At 36.6% G+C, this 18,649-nt stretch overlaps 1 protein-coding gene across 1 annotated transcript in view; it reads right to left on the bottom strand.

Annotated features, from left to right (window-relative positions):
• DNAJC13 (DnaJ heat shock protein family (Hsp40) member C13) overlaps positions 1–18,649 on the bottom strand; it is a 120,705-nt gene that overhangs the window by 13,697 nt on the left and 88,359 nt on the right. The window contains 9 exon segments of the mRNA XM_017868346.1: positions 1,246–1,419; positions 1,759–1,801; positions 1,962–2,131; positions 8,077–8,189; positions 8,395–8,469; positions 10,208–10,307; positions 11,786–11,877; positions 13,641–13,818; positions 17,504–17,620. Coding sequence (XP_017723835.1) covers positions 1,246–1,419; positions 1,759–1,801; positions 1,962–2,131; positions 8,077–8,189; positions 8,395–8,469; positions 10,208–10,307; positions 11,786–11,877; positions 13,641–13,818; positions 17,504–17,620 — 1,062 coding nt within the window.

Raw genomic sequence — 18,649 nt, 5'->3', positions numbered from 1 at the left:
ATGCAGAACTAGTGAAATGTTTTCCCAGTTTCATTAAAACCCTACCATTTAACATGTCTGGCTCCCACAAAGCACTTTCTATTGTGGATAACGGATTGGAAAGACCTTCAGCTTATATCACTAGATGCACACATCCAGAACCATAATAAAATGCATCTTAAATTAACATTAAAATTGGAATGTGTCCAAAAAGAAAGGTGACATAGGAGGAAACTGCTATGTGCTTTCCTAAGTTTTAGCTTCTGAGAACTGCATTTCCCAAGCAAACTATGTATGTAGTAAAAATCCTGTTAGAGGAATATGACTACGGAAAGTAGCACTGGTAAATACTTGGCAAGCTAATGATGTTTCTAAAATACGTTTTACTAAGCTAATGATAATAACTAATAATTTCTAAGCACTTGAAATGTGCCAGACATTATGTTAAGTATTCTAAATATATTAACTCATTAGAACCTCAGCCTCAGAGACAGGTGCTATGATTATTCTATAAACGCAGCAACTGAGGCAGAGTCAGGAGGTATTGCCCAAGGTCACAGAGCTGGTCAGTGGTACGGCTGGGACCATCTAATAACACAACTCAGGCTCTTAATCACCTTATTCTGTAGCCAGGCTGTTTAATTCAACAACAATCATGTAGGTTAATTGTCTTCCATCTCAACAAAATCTTAAAACTTCTGAAAACAAAAAAGACTTTGAAAAACAAAATCTTATATACTATCAGGGTATTTGGCTTGCCAAACCAAGAACAAAGCTACCTTTTCACTCACTCCTGCTTCCCAGGTAGCCTCAGCCACAGATACAGGATTCAACCACATAGTTACTACTCTTCTGTCAATTTCTTTGACTAGGGTTATTATCCCTGCCATATACATAAAGTAGAGTGTAGCACATGCCCAAGCAGAACACACTCTCAGAGGAACACTGAACACTTAGGTTTCTCCTTAAAATTACATATTCATTAGAGATGGACAGTAAAAACCTTCTTTTAGGGCTTCTGTAATTTTTAGAAATAGCATCCTCCCAATATAGATATCTTTAACTTTAGTTCATAAACATACTAAAGAGCTTCACTTTTGAACATGGCAAAAAATTATCGAGGGGAATATGTGAATTTAAATGTGGCTGCTACACTGAAAGAGCTGGCCAGTTCCTAATTCACGGTCTTTGTGAATAAGGTTGTAAGAGAAACACCAGTCTAGTTAGCAAAGTCTTTGAAATGTTTTGCTGATGACTGAAGCTTACATGAGGATTGTTCTTCTCTAGGAGCTCAGTTAATTTTTCTAATAGTGCAATAAGAAATTCTCTAGGCTTTCTTAGAACCCAGGCTGGTTGTGCAATAAAGATCCTCAAGAAGACTCCTCCAACAGCAAGTTCACCCTCTGCTTCTCCAAACACCACGGCAAAATCTTCAGGTAACTTTAAATAGAGAAAGAACCACAGTCAAGGCACTTAATAATCTTGAAGCTAGAAATGCACACCATATTGAAGAATTGTTTACAATGTTAATCAGTCCACAAATAGCCATTAATGTAATCAAATTATGAATTTTTTCTTAATAAAGTTCAGAAAGGGTGCTCTTCTTACTAACTTCAAAAGTAAGTATTCCAATTTTTATGTTTGAAGCCTTATTTTCCAGGGGAATACCCAAGAGTCTTAATGACAAAGTAGTTATAGGTTGGCATTAAACTGACTCAGTAGAAAGTTAAAATAACTAAATCAACAGAAAATAAGATGTAAAATAAAAGCATGTTTTACCTTCCAGTTTGCCTCAGGGTTGTCCTGCTGATTTTTAAAGTGCCTTGGGGAAAAAAGGGGATGAATACCAAACTTCAGTCACAAAATACATTTTCATTAATCTTTAGCATAAGTTTTAGAGGTGATAGGCACAGTAAGAAATGTTTGCCCTTCCCAGTGATTTTATTTAAAGGCTATAAATTATTACCTTTGTTTTTACTTACTCTAGCATCATTTCCCTAACTGTTGTGGACACTTTATCTCTGGAATTATCATTCCAAATTAACTCAGGATTTTCATGAGTTCCTTCAAAAATATGTACAGCAGCTTCAGGATTGTCTCTCATAGCATCCATGAAAACACTTGGTAGAAATTTCATTAACATGATCCGAACCTATAGGAGGAGGTTTGAGAATGAAAAAGACACCTATTGGAAACATCTCAGTATTTTGTTTGTATTTTGCTAATAAGATAGAATATCAATATAATTTGTGTTATGACTTATGTGGGCCATAACCATTACCTAAAAGTTCTGAAGTGAAAAAGATAATCCTCGGTTTATGCAAAGGTACCTTTAAATAAGACTCAGTATGACCTGATCCTACTTACCTATCAAGTTTCATTTTCTCTGTTCTGCCATGGTGACCAAAAAAAAAAGTTTCATTTTACCCCTGCCTCAGTATCACTAGTATGGTAAAGTTCCCAGAGCACACCTCATAGGTCTTGCCTTACCTATGCAGAACGCCCTTAGCCAGGCCTGTCCCTTCCAACTCTCCGTTATAGCCCCTGCCCGCACAAACTATTTTTTCTCATTCTACCTCTGTCTTACAAGTATTTTCTAGTGCATTTATTTTGTTGCATGTTTTATGTTATACTGTGTGTTTTTCCAAGAAAAGATTTAAAATGCAGCTTTTAAAAAATACATCTAGCATATACATACAGACAAAATGAAACTTAGTGCGAGGCATGGGGCAAAGGGAAAAATCAGGGTTGGGAAAGTGTTTTTCCTTCAGATCATCACGTTTATCTCTTCTCTGGGTCAGAGGCTCACATCTTATCTTATGGAAACCCTCTAGGCCCAATCTTTCTTACTCATTGTTTGTATTCTCAGCCCTTGACACATAACATATGCTTAAATACTTGAATAAATGAAGACTAATATGAAGTCAGTACACAAAAGAAACATAAAAAGCTCCATAACTGCTGGAGATATACTACAAATTTAGCTCTGAATTTCCTAGCAGCCAATGAGCTAAATTTCAGTTACATAACAGAACACCCACAAAATAAAATCATGTCAGTTGCTTCAGAGACACCCAACTATTTCTGGAGGAAAAAAGCAATTTCTCCTGGGGTTCCCATGGAAGGGCATTTGTTATATATTAAATAAAACCACCAAGGTGAACTCAACAAGAGGTTTCACAGGCTTATTTCTTCCTATATTCCCTATGATGAGAGTATTGTGCTGCAATATAATTAAACTCTACAGAGGACAAGAGAAGGTAGAGAAAGTAATTAAGTATGTCCTTCTTGGTCATCAGCTCCTTGAGTGTAAGAACAATTCTTGACCTGCTCACTGTGGTATATCTGCCCCTAGTAGCTCATTCTCACAAAGACCAGAGAAATACATGCCAAAGAAGCACCTAAAAGAGCAGGATTTAAAGGCCATTTATTTAAATTTTTTCACTGTGGAGCTAAAGACAGACAAGCTACCCAGAGTCATTAAGTCAGTGATCTGTGACGCATAAAGCAAGAGTTCTGCTCAGAACATTATGCTGCCATCTTGCTATACCAGGCCAATTACTTCACCTTTAATACAACTGCTTATTGTTGTTTTTTATCTTTTTTTTTTTAAGACAGGATCTCACTCTGTCACCAGGCTGGTGTGCAGTGGCTTGATCATAGCTCACTGCAGCCTCAAACTCCTGGGCTTAAGTAATCCTTCCTCCTTAGCCTCCTGAGTAGCTAAGATTACAGGTGCACTACCATGCTTGGCTAATTTCTAACTTTTTTTTTTTTTTTTTTTTTAAGAGATAGGGTCTCTCTACCTCACCCAGGTTGGTCTTGAACTCCTGGCCTTAAGTAATCCTCCTGCCTCAGCCTCCTGAATAGCTTGGATTAGAGGCATGAATCACTGTGCCCGACTGTTGTGTTTAAGGTTTTTAACAAAATCCTCTTCTGAAACATACTTAGCTGTCTAATAAGAATCACTGTTGAAACCATTCTACATAAATTTTAGGGCAGAAATATCTGATATGTCTTAACAGATTTCATTATATACTAGTATTTAAAAAAATTCCTAATAACTAACCTGTTTTAAAATACTTTATAGCTTGAAACAAAATTTAAATTTTATGGCAAGCAAACTAAATTTGAAGTAATAACCTTTTTAGAAGTGAACTATATGCTCGTAATAAGCTGTATTTGTTAGTGACTGCTATAGAAATCATCTATTGACCAGTTGGGTGAATTTAAAATGTCTTATATAAGAGCTATATTTATGAGTCTTAACAAGTTGATACGAAAGCAAACTTTAATTGTACTTAGGATAACTGTCTTAACATGAGTCCTTTCATTTCTAAGTTTACTTAATCTAACCTACTGTCATCTGATACTTTTTAAAAAGGCAAATTATTTGGCCAGCTGTACAAAATCAAAAGTCTCTTCCTATCATATTTCTGAGAATGCTTTATTTTAATTTAATTCAATTTAATGCACGACTCAAGTCTATCATCAGTAAAAAGCAGTATTAAACCTCAGTTTACCAGGATGTTTAAAGCATTTCAAATGCTAAGAACTACGTAAGTTTATTACTCACTGGCGTGTATACTATTAAACATTTGAGCAAAAAACTTACATAAGGCAAATACTGTGACCATAAACCTTCAGTTATGTTCAGGTTACTCAGCTATTCTACAACAGGGGTTGGCAAACAAGGGGTTACATCTGGCCTGCCATCTATTTTTGTATATAAAGTTTTGTTGGAACACAGCCACATCCATTTGTTCATTTACTGTCCATGGCTATTTTCCTGTCACAAAAGAAGAGCTCAATTTTTGTAACAGAGATCACATACCCCACAAAGGATAGAATATTGACTATATGGTCCCCTGATATGGTTTGGCTGTGTCACCACCCAAATGTCATCTTGAATTTCCACATGTTGTGGGGGGGACTCGGTGGGAGGTAACTGAATCACAGGGGCAGGTCTTTCTCGTGCTGTTTTGTTCTCATGATAGTAAGTCTCAAGGGATCTGAGGGTTTTAAAAAGGGAGGTTTCCCTACACAGTCGCTCCTCTCTTGTCTGCTGCCATGTGAGACGTGTCTTTCACCTTCTGCCATGATTGTGAGGGCTTCCCAGCCACGTGCAGATGTTAAGTCCAATAAACCTTTCTTCTGTAAATTGCCCAGTGTCGGGTATGTGTTTATCAGCAGCATGAAAATGGACTAACACACCCTTTATAGAAAAAGTTTACTGGCCTACCCCTACCTCACACCATGGATAAAAATTAACTCAAATGGATCAAAACACAAACCTAAGAGCTAATACTATAACACTGAAGAGAAAACATAGCCACAAATCTTTGTAACCTTGGATTAGGCAATGGTTTCTTAGATACGACATCAAAAGAACAAGCCTAACTAAAAGGAACTGGACCTCCTCAAAATTAAAATTTTCGTGCTCCAAGAAAGTGGAGAAACAATCAGGAAAATGTGAAAAAATATTTGAAAATCGTATCTATAATAAGGGACTAGTATCTAAAACATATAAAGAACAATTACAAAATAATAAAAAGATAAATAATCTAAATTTAAAAATTAGTGAAGGATGTAAATAAACATTTCTCTTAAAAAGTTGTACAAATGGCCAATAAGCACATGAAAACATTAGCCACCAGGGAAATGCAGATCGAAACCATGATGTAACACATCATACCTACTAGGATGGTTGTCATAAAAGATATAACAAGTGTTAGAGAAGAAGATGATAAATGCATTGCTAGGGGAATGTAAAATGGTATTGCCACTTTGGAAAACAATCTGACAATTCCTCAAAAGGTTTAATATAATATTATCACATGACTCAGAAATTCCACTCCTAATAAAAACATGTCCACACAAAACCTGTACACAGATGTTCACAGTATTGTAATTTAGCAGAGCCAAAAAGAAGAAACAATCCATGTGTCCATTGAGATAAATGGATACCAAAACATGGAATACTATATGGCAATAAAAATAAATTTACTAATACTTGCTACAACATAGATGAAAACATTAAGTGACAGAAGTCAGTCACAAAAGACTATAGCATGATTCCATTTATATAAAATGCCTAGCATTTGGCAAATCTATACAGAAGGAAGTAGATTAGTGGTTGTCAGGTGCTAGGGGAAAGGGAGAATGGGGAGTGACTACTAATAGAAATAGGGTTTCTTTTTGGGTTGATGAAAATCAAACCTAAAATTGATTATGGTTGCTCAATCTGTGAATATACTAAAAATCACTGAGTTGTACACTAGGTATGTGTGAACTATATGGTATGTCAATGATATTAATAGCTCAAGAAAACTGTTACCAAAAAAGAAAAAAAATTTTTGGCCAGACACAGTGGCTCACCCTGCAAATTCTAGCACTTTTGGAGGCCAAGGCGGGTGGATCACTTGAGCTCAGGAGTTTGAGATCAGCCTGGACAACATGGCCAAACCTTTCCACCTCTACAAAAAATACAAAAATTAGCCAGGTGTAGTGGTACATGCCTGTAGTGCCAGCTACTTGGGAGGCTGAGATGGGAGGATGGCTTGAGTCTGGGAGACAGGTTGCAGTGGGCTGAGATTGCACCACTGCACTTGCAGCCTGGGTGACAGAGCCAGACTGTCTGAAAAACAAAAAAATTTACTGACCACAGTTCTAGAATAGAATCTCTTGCAATTAAGGCGTTGATACTTGTGTTTTTTCTATACAGAAAGTTTAAGTGTAAAAACAGTCAGCTTGACAAAATTTGTTCTGCACATATTTCAAAGGTCAGAAATATAACCAAAGGGCTCAGTCGATTCCAGTACATATTTAAACATCTAAAACACTATTGAAAAAATAACTAATATTAGATATTGCAGTTATGTGCTACATAGCTCTAGCTTTAAGAAAATTCAATATTAAATATTAACTATTTTATAGACCCTCCTGTAGGCTTCCAAATGTAATCTCCCTTGTCTCATCAACTCTGCTGAAGACTGTGAACTTACTACTAAAGTAAAACTGTTTCAGGTCCTATGATAGATTCTCAATACCTAGACTGAGAGATCAAGCAAGAAAACAACAACTGAATCCAATTTGTTTTATTAATGTAAAAAGTGTTTAATTAGCCTTGGCCTTTTTTTTTTTTTTCAAACTGAACTTTACATGGAGGCACAATGTGTACAAGGAAAGCCACCCTGACTTTAGATAGAGGTAGGGGACCTTAGCCTCCCCCTTACCCAAAGTGCCTTTGTGCACTTGCTTGAATAATGATCCCTAAATATCAGTCCTAATAGACTTCAAAAGAATCACTTTGGAAGCATGTTAAGAATGGAGACTCCTGGGCCCCACCCTAGATCTACTGAATCAGACTCTGAAAGTAGGACTCCTGAGCCTTTATTTCATGGTTCCCCTATGACTCTAAGGTGCTGCTTTGTGGTCAGGCACAGAGGATTCTTCAGTGAGTACTACTTGTGAAACTGACTTGGTAACAAAATAAAGGGACATGGATACTACTTGCACCTGAATGAAATTCTATTCAGAACTATTGTTTTAACAGGTTCCTGCTCTTCAAACTGGACCATGGATCCAGACATCATCTGGTTATCTCCAGATTTGGGACAGAAGATCTCCCTGAAGAGTTGGAAGCCAGAGGTGCTGTTACACTCATGTCCCTATATGAATTCACTGCTGAGGGTGGCATGTCCTTAATAATTCAGGTGTGGAATGTAAAAGACACAAACCACCATCTCCTTCACTAGTTATTTCCACAGGTCAATCCTTGAAGTGTGAAAGTCTAACCTATTTTCTGTCATAGTCTTGATATACTTTTTGTTCTCTCTTTGAGGGAGATGAACAGTTTATCATCATAATCCAAACATTCTCTTAAGACTTTTCAATTCCAGTACAGACTGCCCTGACTCTAGTTTTCTCAAACAGTAATATGTAAGAACAATTTCTAGAATGTCAATTTCCCAACTTTCACATCACGTCATTTCCTTATCCTCACCATCTCAGATTTTACTAAACTTCTTGAAATCAGTATCAAAGTAACAAAGCTTTAATAATTAATTTCCTTTCAAGAACTTATTTTGTACCTACCTTTGGACCTATTAGTTTATCTGCTGTCATTTTGGCAAAAAGTTCTGCTGTCTGGGCTCGAACCTGTGGATGTGTTGAATTGCAGAACATATCCAGTAAATAGATCAAAGCACCTATGAAGGAAAAAGAGAATTAATGCTTATAAAGAATTTGACTTTTCTAATCAGAATTCATTTTCAACCATATTTCAACTCAATGTAGTTTTTAAAAACTAAACATTCTAAAGCATTCTTCTAGTTTATCAGGCTGTAAAATGCAGCTCAAAATAAGTTTCATTATACTGTACATGACTAGCTAAGAAAGCACTCTATACATTACCCTTTGCCATTGCTTCTTTGATTATTTTTGTACTTGATGTCAAAGCATAAAGAGTTTCCAGAACAAGCTGACGACCTGCAGAGTAAAAGACATTTCAAGGAATGCATCATCAGGTTAGCTTCTATTTACTTGGCACCAGCTCTGTGCCAGGCACTTAACTAGATGTTCTACACAGGATGTCATATTTAATCTTCATAATAACCAGTGAGACAGGTATTTTCATGGCCATGTTATCAGTGAGGAAGCTGAGGTCCAGTTTAACCTGCCCAAGGTCTCACAGCTAGTAAGTGGTATAGCTGAGTTTTGTATGCAGGTCTGACTGACTCCAAAGTCCATACTCATAACCATTATAAAACCCTGTCTTCCTACCTCACTGTTCACTGCACATCCAAAAATCTTCTAATTTCCTGACACCCAGAGGACACTCTAATCAGGCATCTAAGATTTTTACCTGGTGCTACTGTCTTGAGGGAAAAAGTAGGAAGCAGCAGTTGTAAGACCGGGTTCCATTCTAAGACATAATTGCATCCTTCTGAACAAAGCCTGTGTGCCTCTCACCCAGTCACTACCATATTATATGCAAGTATAGCTTACTGGACTTAACTCTTCTAGAGTCAAATGGGAATGACAGGCAGCCAAACGAATAAAGTGTTGGCAAATAAGGCAGAGGCTGCAAAGTATTAGGCTGACATGAAAACAACAAGAACAGTAACAATGTACCTTAGCAAACAGAGTAAGATAATTTAGTCTGAAATCTGAATGATAGAGAGTAGGCTAAAATATCTGGATGCCAGCTATTTTCCCTGTAAGATTAAAATATTGACTGGACTATATAAGTAATAAAAATTATGAGTTCCATAACATCCTTTACTTCACCAACCCGTTTAGTTTTCATTGTTTGAAGTCTCACAAAGCTACTGAAAACCAAGAAAAAAGAAAAACAAACTAAGGTTGCAGATATGATAAAAACAATCTGGAAATGACTTTACAAAGCTGCCATTTTAAAGATCTGTTTCAAGCATATCATGTATTGAAGAGAAAAAAAATTCCATGGAAATTCAACTCAATTTACCAAACATAACACCAAAAATAAGCAAGCCACTGGTATATAAGATGAATGACATGGTTCCTTCTCTTACGGAGGTGGACAGACATGAATTCAAGATTAACATGACTTCCAAGGGATTGGCAAAGTCAACTAAGCAATGTATTCTGGTTATTGGTGAGTTTGGAGTTACATGTAATTGCCTACAAACTCAATATTCCTGCCTTTGAAAAGCAATCTCAGGTTGGTTTTAGCATAATTACAAACCATTAGACTAGGTAATTGTATAGATTAGGGCAGGCTGTATTCAGGAAATAAGGTTGGGATATTTTTTAAACCACCTTGGTATTTTATCTTATTAATATCAAATCAGCAAAAGACAAAGTACACAGATTTGAACACTAAGCTGAATACAAGGCCATCAGTATCTTAAGCATGTTTTCTATCATCCAAGATTACTTATATTTAGTAAGCCATGAAATATTAGTTAATTCTCAATTACCCATGTATGGATCTCAACAAACTGAAAATCCCAGGTTATTTTCTGTTGGTTTTGGACCTCTCTCACCCCCAACTGTCAACTTTTGACATGGGAAATGCAAGACAGTAACCTATGTAAAACATAATTAGGAAGACAAATCTAGTGTAAAGAACACTTTAAAACTAAACACAGATGACATTTGTTTGAGGTTTTGTATCAATTATGCAACAACTCCCTTCCACGGGCTGATCCTGCTGTGGTTTCCAAAATTCCACCTGCATACATACTTGATGGCAACGAATGTAGAAGAGCCAATAAACTGGACAAAACCATTGATTCAGCAATATTGTTGACACAGTCTTGGTTAGATGTCACTATATTCACAACCTGCAAATTAATCAACAGGATAGTAAAAGTTTCAGAAATAATTTTGAACCTAAATCAAATTAAGTCATATAGACTGTAGAAGTGAGACAAATGCTTGGGGGACGAAACATTTAACTTTTAGATAAGCGTTTGATTTTAAAAGATTGCCTTTATTACTTTAATCTCTTTGGAAATAATACGTTGAGGTTTCTAAGAAGCCTTCAATCCTATACCCATACGTGCTCCAGAACTAAGGTACATACTATAGTGTTTTCCAATTACAGAGTTTGGGTGGTGGCTGGTGATTAGGAAAATAATGATTCTCACTACTGGGACTTTTTTACTTTTAGAGGAAAAAAGTAAATGTCTTCAGCACCCAGCACAACAGATTGGGGTTATCTTTCTATTATAAAGAAACAGGTATGTTTTTCTTTCGGAAAGGATGACCACTCAATTCTTTTAGAGTATACATCTAAACATCATTGGTCAGTGTCTCAGTGCAACATATCCTAGATTTAATAACGTTCATTTAAAACTTACAAGATGCTTGAAGGAATTAAGTAGGAAAACATGTTTTCAATTGAAATAACTTGCTTGTTAAGCTTGTTGACCAATTTAAAGTTTTTTATTCTATTAAAAATCTGTTTTAAGCCAAAATGGTATCTAAGAACATGTTACACAAATTATTCATAAACCATCTATATACCTGTTACTGCAGGGTTACATTTGGTGTTCTGTGCAATCAACTGTGTGTGTTACAAAGATAAAGATCTCAGAAATAATCCTGGGAAGTCTGGGTTGCCTGGGCAAAGAACTACTTGTGACTAGGGACTTCTTGCTTCTCTCTCAGAAGAAAAGGCTACATTTAAACAGCATCCTATGAGACTAGTGGCTTCAATATCCTGAACAAGAGGACTCCAACTTCTCTTGGACTCTTAAGACCCATGGGTTCTGGCAGTTGGCTTTTTTAGGCCACTCCTATAACAGCAGCACACCCAGGTGTCTGTCTGTAACCCTCATAGAAAAGGTGGCTTTTGTACTAGATTTGTAAGAAGGGAGATCAGCTGCGGGGGAGGAACAAGGATCACTCCTCTGGAATGCAAACCCACAGTATGCAGCCAACAGATATGGCCTCAATATGTCTCTCCATGGGAACACAGCAATCAGGGAAACCCTGCACCATCTTCTTGCTGATGTGTGGCTTCTAAGCTTCCCCAGTAAAGCCCATTCCTTAACCCATACCTGACACTGTACAACACTATCCCAAGCCCTAACGCATAACAGAAAGAGAACCACTTTGAACGACACTGTGCAATTGTGCAATATTCACTCTTCAAATTGACATGTTAATTCAAGTTTCAAAAAATATTGATGTGGCTTAAATAGGCAAAATGATGAAACAAAAAAGCACACTTCAACTTCAATGACTGATCAAGACTCAAATCACACATGGTAAATGGTAGGAAAAGTAACATGCTTTAGTAACAAAACATTTTTACCTCTAAAGCCAACTGCTGCACTTGACCAGCTCCATGAACTCGGAGAAGAGAAAATATCAACTTAAAGTGCCCAATGCATTCACTCTCAGAACCTAGAGAATAAGAATAAAATGGTTTTTTATTTCCAAGAGATGTTTGAAATTATTTAGCTTCAGAAAACCGATATAAACTTGTTTACTGTCAATTTTAAGTCTCTGATAACCCTTTCTAAACATCTGTGACATGAAGTAAGTGGTTGACCTCTAAGCAGCCATAAGTCTGAAAAGGCAAAACGTAAGGTACTAGAGCTTTTTAGGTTTACTTTGTTTGCATTCCTATCTCCACCCCTAACCCTCAGGCTAAGACCTTTATCAAATAAACAATCCAAATATAGCTCAAAAATCTAAAGTGTAAGGTAGTAATTTTATTCTTTACCTCTAGACCTTAGGGTTACCCCCCTCAACCTAGTTATACTTTGGGAGACTCTGACATGATCTGGCTTTTAAATAAGACTAGGTTAGAACTCTGCCACTTAACTATAATACAAACTGGTATGAATATACAAAGCACTCCCTGTGAAAATACATAAAATGAAATGGTATTTCCATTCCTACCTACCTCAAATCCTAATCCCATGTATTTACTCCCAATTTTGTTGTTAATAAAACAAAAGCATGAAACAGGTTTTGTTCAGCATATTCTTCCTTTTCTATGTGGCAGTAAAACAGTGTAATTTTTTATCTTTTCTCAGTAAGCCTCCTTCAAATTAAAGAGTTTGAGAATATTCTATAAATATGTTGCTTTTAAATTCATTTTCAAACCACTTCTTAATAGGGAATAACTGTCAAATACATCAATGACACACAAACCATACTTCTAAATTACAAGAGAGAGTTAATTCTAATAAATGTGATAGATATTATCAGAAGGATTTCTGCACAGGCCTTTCTTCAACTTTTTACAAATTCCAAATCAACAGTCTGCTCTGCTACAATTTCTTTGTTCCTAACACACCACTAGCAATATTCGACACTTTGACAACTGCAAAAAAAAAGACAAAGTTTTCTTCAGATTTTATAACACTGTCTTTAATAACATCCCAATGTACATCTTGTAAATGCGTAATTTTCCCAATATTTAATTACTGTTATTTAAATAACTTTTTGGCAATAATCCAAAAGTCAGAATTTTAATAGTACTTTAATACATACCAAGAAGAGTAAAAATGTACCTGAAAGGTAATGTTTAATGTTATTTTAAAAGATCAAGTAACTTAAATTGAATTTGTATTATTTTAGGTTTATATTCTATATTTATTATCAAAGTTAGAGTTGAAAGAAGCTGTTAGACTTTCACTCACCCATCTCCCTGGAGTCAGGCTAGAGTAATATTTTTGGAAATGTCCTCTTAAAGATGATTAAGAGTAGGAACTCTCACATCTTTATTTCAATTTTATACACCAAAACTTCAGGCAAGTTTTCAAAATATCAGTGCCCATATGCACATGGCACTGGTTAGAGACCAGAAAGGAGGCAAAAATTAGATGACTTTTTATTAAATAACTCTAATTCAAGCACTTATACTTGATATGTTAACTTATGACATTAATGTGAAATTTTATGCTATCAAACTATTCTGCCTTTTCAACTCATTTAGATACATGTTCTCATAAAGACATGAATTTTTCTAAACATGGTGCCTTGACCTCTCCCCCCAGCTTAACTTTTATTGTAAAAATATTACAGGGTCAATTCCCTGTAATGTTATATTAATACATTATAACCAAGCATAATTCTCCCTGAGTTTCCCCGATCAAATTGATTATTGGAATTTTTAGGGCTCCTGTATTATACTGATCAAAGGTTTAGTCACATACCTGGATTATATTTTATGACATTTCTCAGAGCCTCCAAAGCCATTTCTACTCTCGGTAAGCGATCTCCATGTTGTTCTGACTCCACTTTTGCAGCATGTGTGATGGCCATGAATGTGTGCAGGTACTGGGCCTGGGAGCCTATATAATCCAAGAGACTTGCAGCAAATGCTTTTGGAACCTAATCAAAGCAGACAAGTATTTAAAAAACATGGGTGCCCTAAGAAATAACTCCATAGCAAAAGAAAGAACTTTAAGCTATGAAAGTGAATAAACATGATAAAATTATACATACATACGAATACACCTATGCATTATGGGGGACATGTAGAGGGCAGGAAACATACGGTATTTCTCAACTTCCAGAGATCTGATATACTCCCATTAGTATCTTAGTGTAACAATTCTGAGATTAGAATACCTCCTCCCTTTATCAATCGAAGTAACAGTATGATATAGAACTTCTAAAATTTGGTTATATTTTTATAGTTAAAAGTTACATAAAATTTAGAACATAGATTCAAAGAACAATTTTCAAAGGGACTTCACAAGTCACTTAACTCATTCTGCTTAATAGCTATTTACATATATATTACTCTGTGATAAGTGATATATATTATGGCTTAGTAAATTTTTCTTCTAAGAGCAAACTCTAAAACAAAGCCTCACTTCTTTCCTTCTTACAAACAAATCAACCACCAAATCCTCTTTGCCACCTCCTACAAGTCAGGTGCAGTGGCTTGCACCTGTAATCCCAGCTACTTGGGAGGCTGAGACAGAAGGACTGCTTGAGGCCAGGAGTTTGAGACCAGCCTGGGCAAGAGAGTGAGACCCCTGTCTTTAAATAGAAAAAACAAAAAATGAGAGCAAAAACTCCCTATATGATCCCCAAGCCCTCAGAAGAAGCTCCTCAGTTGCTTCTGGAAGTGATTAGGAATCATTACAAAAGATGACCTGATGTGACTCCAGTCATCTTCGAAAAAAATCTTTATTTTCAACCTATATTTTCTCCTAATACTGGCCAGAGGAAGCCTCAGGTCTGGTGGTCTGAAATCCCTTGTGATGAAAAGAGCATGTAACTGGCCTTGTACGTCCATGAAGGACTACTGAGTTAAAGGCCATGGCCCAATGGGATAGCAGTAGGCATAAAATATAAGAAAAAGCTGGGCAAGGAACAACTTCTTGTGAACAAACTTCACAAAATTCAGTTCTTCAACAATCAAGATAAAGAGGCTCACAAGCTGTCAGTGGTTACCCCATCACAAGCATTTGGTATTATTTCAGGTATTATTTCAGTGTAGAGGCACACCTCAGAGATAGTGTGGGTTCAGTTCCAGATCACCGAAATAAAGCATATTTTCTGGTTTCCCAGTGCATATAAAAGTTATTTTTATATTATACTGTGGTCTACTATTAAGTGCACGATAGTATTATGTCTAAAAAAACTATATGCATACCTTAACTAAAAAATGCTAACCATTATCCAAGCCTTCAGCAAGTCAATCTTTTTGCTGGTGGGAATGTGACCTTGATGTTGATAGCTGCTGACTAATCAGGGTGGTGGTTGCTGAAGGTTGGGGTGGCTTCCCAAAGTAAAACAATGAAGTCTGCTCTATCAACTGATTCTTCCTCTCATGAAAGAGTTCTTTGTAATATGTGATCTGTTTGATAACATTTTATCCACAGGAGAACTTCTTTCAAAATTGAAGTCAATCTTCCCAAACCCTGCTGCTGCTTTATCAACTCAGTTTATGTAATATACTAAATCTTTTGTCATTTTAACAATGTTCACAGCATCTTCACAAGCTTTCACCTCAAGAACCACTCTTTGCTTATTCACAAGAAGCAACTCCTTATCTGTTCAAGTTTTATCATGAGATTGTAGCAACTGAGTCACATATTCAGGATCTACTTCTAATTCTAGTTCTCTTGCTAGTTCCAGCCCATGTGCAGTGACTTCCTCCACTGGAATCTTGAGCTTCTCTAAGTCATCCATGAGAGCCAGAAACAATTTCTTCCAAACTCCTGCTAATGTTGATATTTTTACCTCCTCCCATGAATTACAAATGTTCTTATGCATCTAGAAAGGTGAATCCTTTCCAGAAGGTTTTCAATTTACTTTGCCCACATCCATTAGAGGAATCACTATCTATGGTAGCTATAGCCGTATGAAATATATGTCTTAAATAACAAGATGTAAAACTTGAAATTACTCCTTGATCCATGGGCTGCAAAATGGATGTTGTATTAGCAGGCATGAAAACATTAATCTCCTTGTACATCTCCAGCAGAGTTCTTGGGTGACCAGGTGCATTGTCAGTGAGCAGTAGTATTTTGAAAGCTCTTTTCTCCTGAGCAGTAGGTCTCCACACTGGGCTTATAATATTTGGTAAAATATGCATAAACATGTGTTGTCATTCAGGCTTTGTTTTTCCATTTATAGAGCACAGGCAGAGTAGATTTAGCATTTTTTTTTTTAAATAATTTCAACTTTTCTTTTAGATTCGGGGGTAGGTTTATAAGCTTGTCACCTGGAATACTGAAGTTTGGGGTATGACTGTCACCCAGGTACTGACTACAGTATCAACCTTGACCACCCCCCCTCTTCCCTCTAGTAGTCTCCAGTGTCTATTATAGCCACTTTTATGTCCATAAGTACCCACTGTTTAGCCTCCACTTATAAGTGAGAACAGATTTATCAATCTTAAAAGTTCCTAGGATCTTCAGAAGGGTAAATGAACACTGGCTTCAACATAAAAGTCAGCAGCTGCATCAGCCTCTACCAAGACAGTCAACTTGTCCTTCGAAGCTCTGAAGCCAGACATTGATTGCTCCTCTCTAGCTAAATCCTAGCTGGCATGCTCTCCCAATAGAAGGCATTAGAAACTTTAGTGTAGTGACCTTCAATTATCTTAGCTAAGTTTCCGGGTAACTTGCTGCAGCTTCTCCATCAGCACTTGCTGCTTCACCTTGCACTTTTATGTTATGAAGATAGCTTTTTTCTTTAAACCTCATGAACCAACCCCCCCAGCTTCAAACTTTTCTTCTGCAGCTTCCTTACCCTCTCCCTCAGCCTTCACAGAATTAAAGAGAGTTAGGACCTTGCTCTCAATTAGCCTTTGTCTTATGTGAATGTTGTGGCTGGTTTGATCTTCTATCCAAATCATTAAAACTTTCCATATATCAGCAATAAGGCTGTTTCAGTTTCTTATCATTCATGTATTCATTGGAGTAGCACTTCTAATTTCCTTCAAGAACTTTTCCTTTGCATTCACAACTTGGCTGTGTGGCACAAGAGGCATAGCTTTCGGCCTGTTTCACCTTCTGACAAGCCTTCCTCATCAAGCTTAATCATTTCTAGCTTTTGATTTAAAGTGAGAGACCTGTGACTCTTGTAGGGTTATTAACTGGCCTAATTTCAATATTGTTGACTCGGAATGGGGAGGCCACAGGAGAGGGAGACTGGGGAACGGATGGTTGGTGGAACAATCAGAACATATACAGTTACTGATGAAGTTCACTATTGATGAACTTCACTATCTTATGTAAACAATTAGCAAGAGCAACATCACTGATCACAGATCACCATAACAGATATGATAAAGAAAAAGTGTGAAATATTGAGAGAATTACTAAAATGTGACACAGAGACAGGAAGTGAACACATGGTGCCAACAGGCTTGCTCGGCACAGGGTTGCCACAAACCTTCAATTTGTTTTTCTTTTTTTTTTTTTTAAAGAGAAAAGCAACATAGTAAAGAAAGTGCAATAAAATGAAGTGTGCTTCTATACAGTGTGACTAAACTAGTAACTTTTAGTAACAGATGATCAAAGGTATCAGATAAAATTAAAAGCAGAGAGCTTACCTCCAGTTGGAAAGTAGGAACTTCATTATACACCCTAACAAAAATCTCCCCTACAATAAGTTCTTTGGCATGATCACTGTAGACAAATTCTGATCCATAAGTTTTGTCACAATCACCCTTTTTAAAAGATGAAAATAGACTGTTAGATGTAAATCTATCCATGTTCAGTTTAATAACTTAACAGATAAATAACTTGAGAGATCTATGCATTTTCTAGAGAAAAAATGTGGTGTGATACATGTCAGAGCACTTAAAATGACTTTGGAATAGGCACACAATTACATTTTTTTTATTCCAAATATTACTATTATTAACTCATTTTAAAATTTCAAAGGATCAGAGGTCAGCTAACAAAAGTCTTAGAGCAAGAGATTATAAAACAAGTATGACACTTTATTCTTAATCAACTCAGCAGACATCAGACCTAGTAAGATGTAGTAAAACAGAGTTGAGAAATGAGCATATTTGGACTGGGTTTTAAAAAGTAATACACTGGGCCGGGCACGATGACTCACGACTGTAATCCCAGCACTTTGGGAGGCTGAGGCAGGCAGATCATGAGGTCAAGAGATTGAGAACATCCTGGCCAATATAGTGAAACCCTGTCTCCACTAAAAATACAAAAATTAGCTGGGCATGGTGGCGCACGCCTGTAGTCCCAGCTACCCGGGAGGCTGAGGCAGAAGAATCACTTGAACCCGGGAGGCGGAGGTTGCAGTGGGCAGAGATCACGCCACTGCATTCCAGCCTGGTGACAGAGTGAGACTGTGTCTCAAAGAAAAAAAAAAAAAAAAAGAAAGAAAAAAGAAGTAATACACTGAACAAAAGTGCTGAAAAACAAAAGAGGAATGGGAGAAAAACAGTCCCAAAGAAGATTAAGAATGAAACCAAAATGAATTTAGGTTGGACTAAAATAACATGTAAAAGTATACAATAAATTATAAAATGCTAAACAAAGAGATGTTATTATGTCTATTCCGGTAAAAGATAATGTACAGAAGGCCGAGCATGGCGGTTCATGCCTGTAATCCCAGACCTTTGGGAGGCCAGGTGGGTGGATCACCTGAGGTCAGGAGTTTGAGACCAGCCTGACCAACATGGAAAAACGCCATCTCTACTAAAAATACAAAATTAGCTGGGCATGGT

The sequence above is a fragment of the Rhinopithecus bieti genome, unplaced genomic scaffold, assembly GCF_001698545.2.
Source record: "Rhinopithecus bieti isolate Rb0 unplaced genomic scaffold, ASM169854v2 scaffold_2453, whole genome shotgun sequence".
In the NCBI taxonomy this organism is placed as follows: Eukaryota; Metazoa; Chordata; class Mammalia; order Primates; family Cercopithecidae; genus Rhinopithecus; species Rhinopithecus bieti.
Note: the sequence above shows the minus strand (reverse complement) of the source record. Positions and strands in the feature narration are given on the sequence as shown.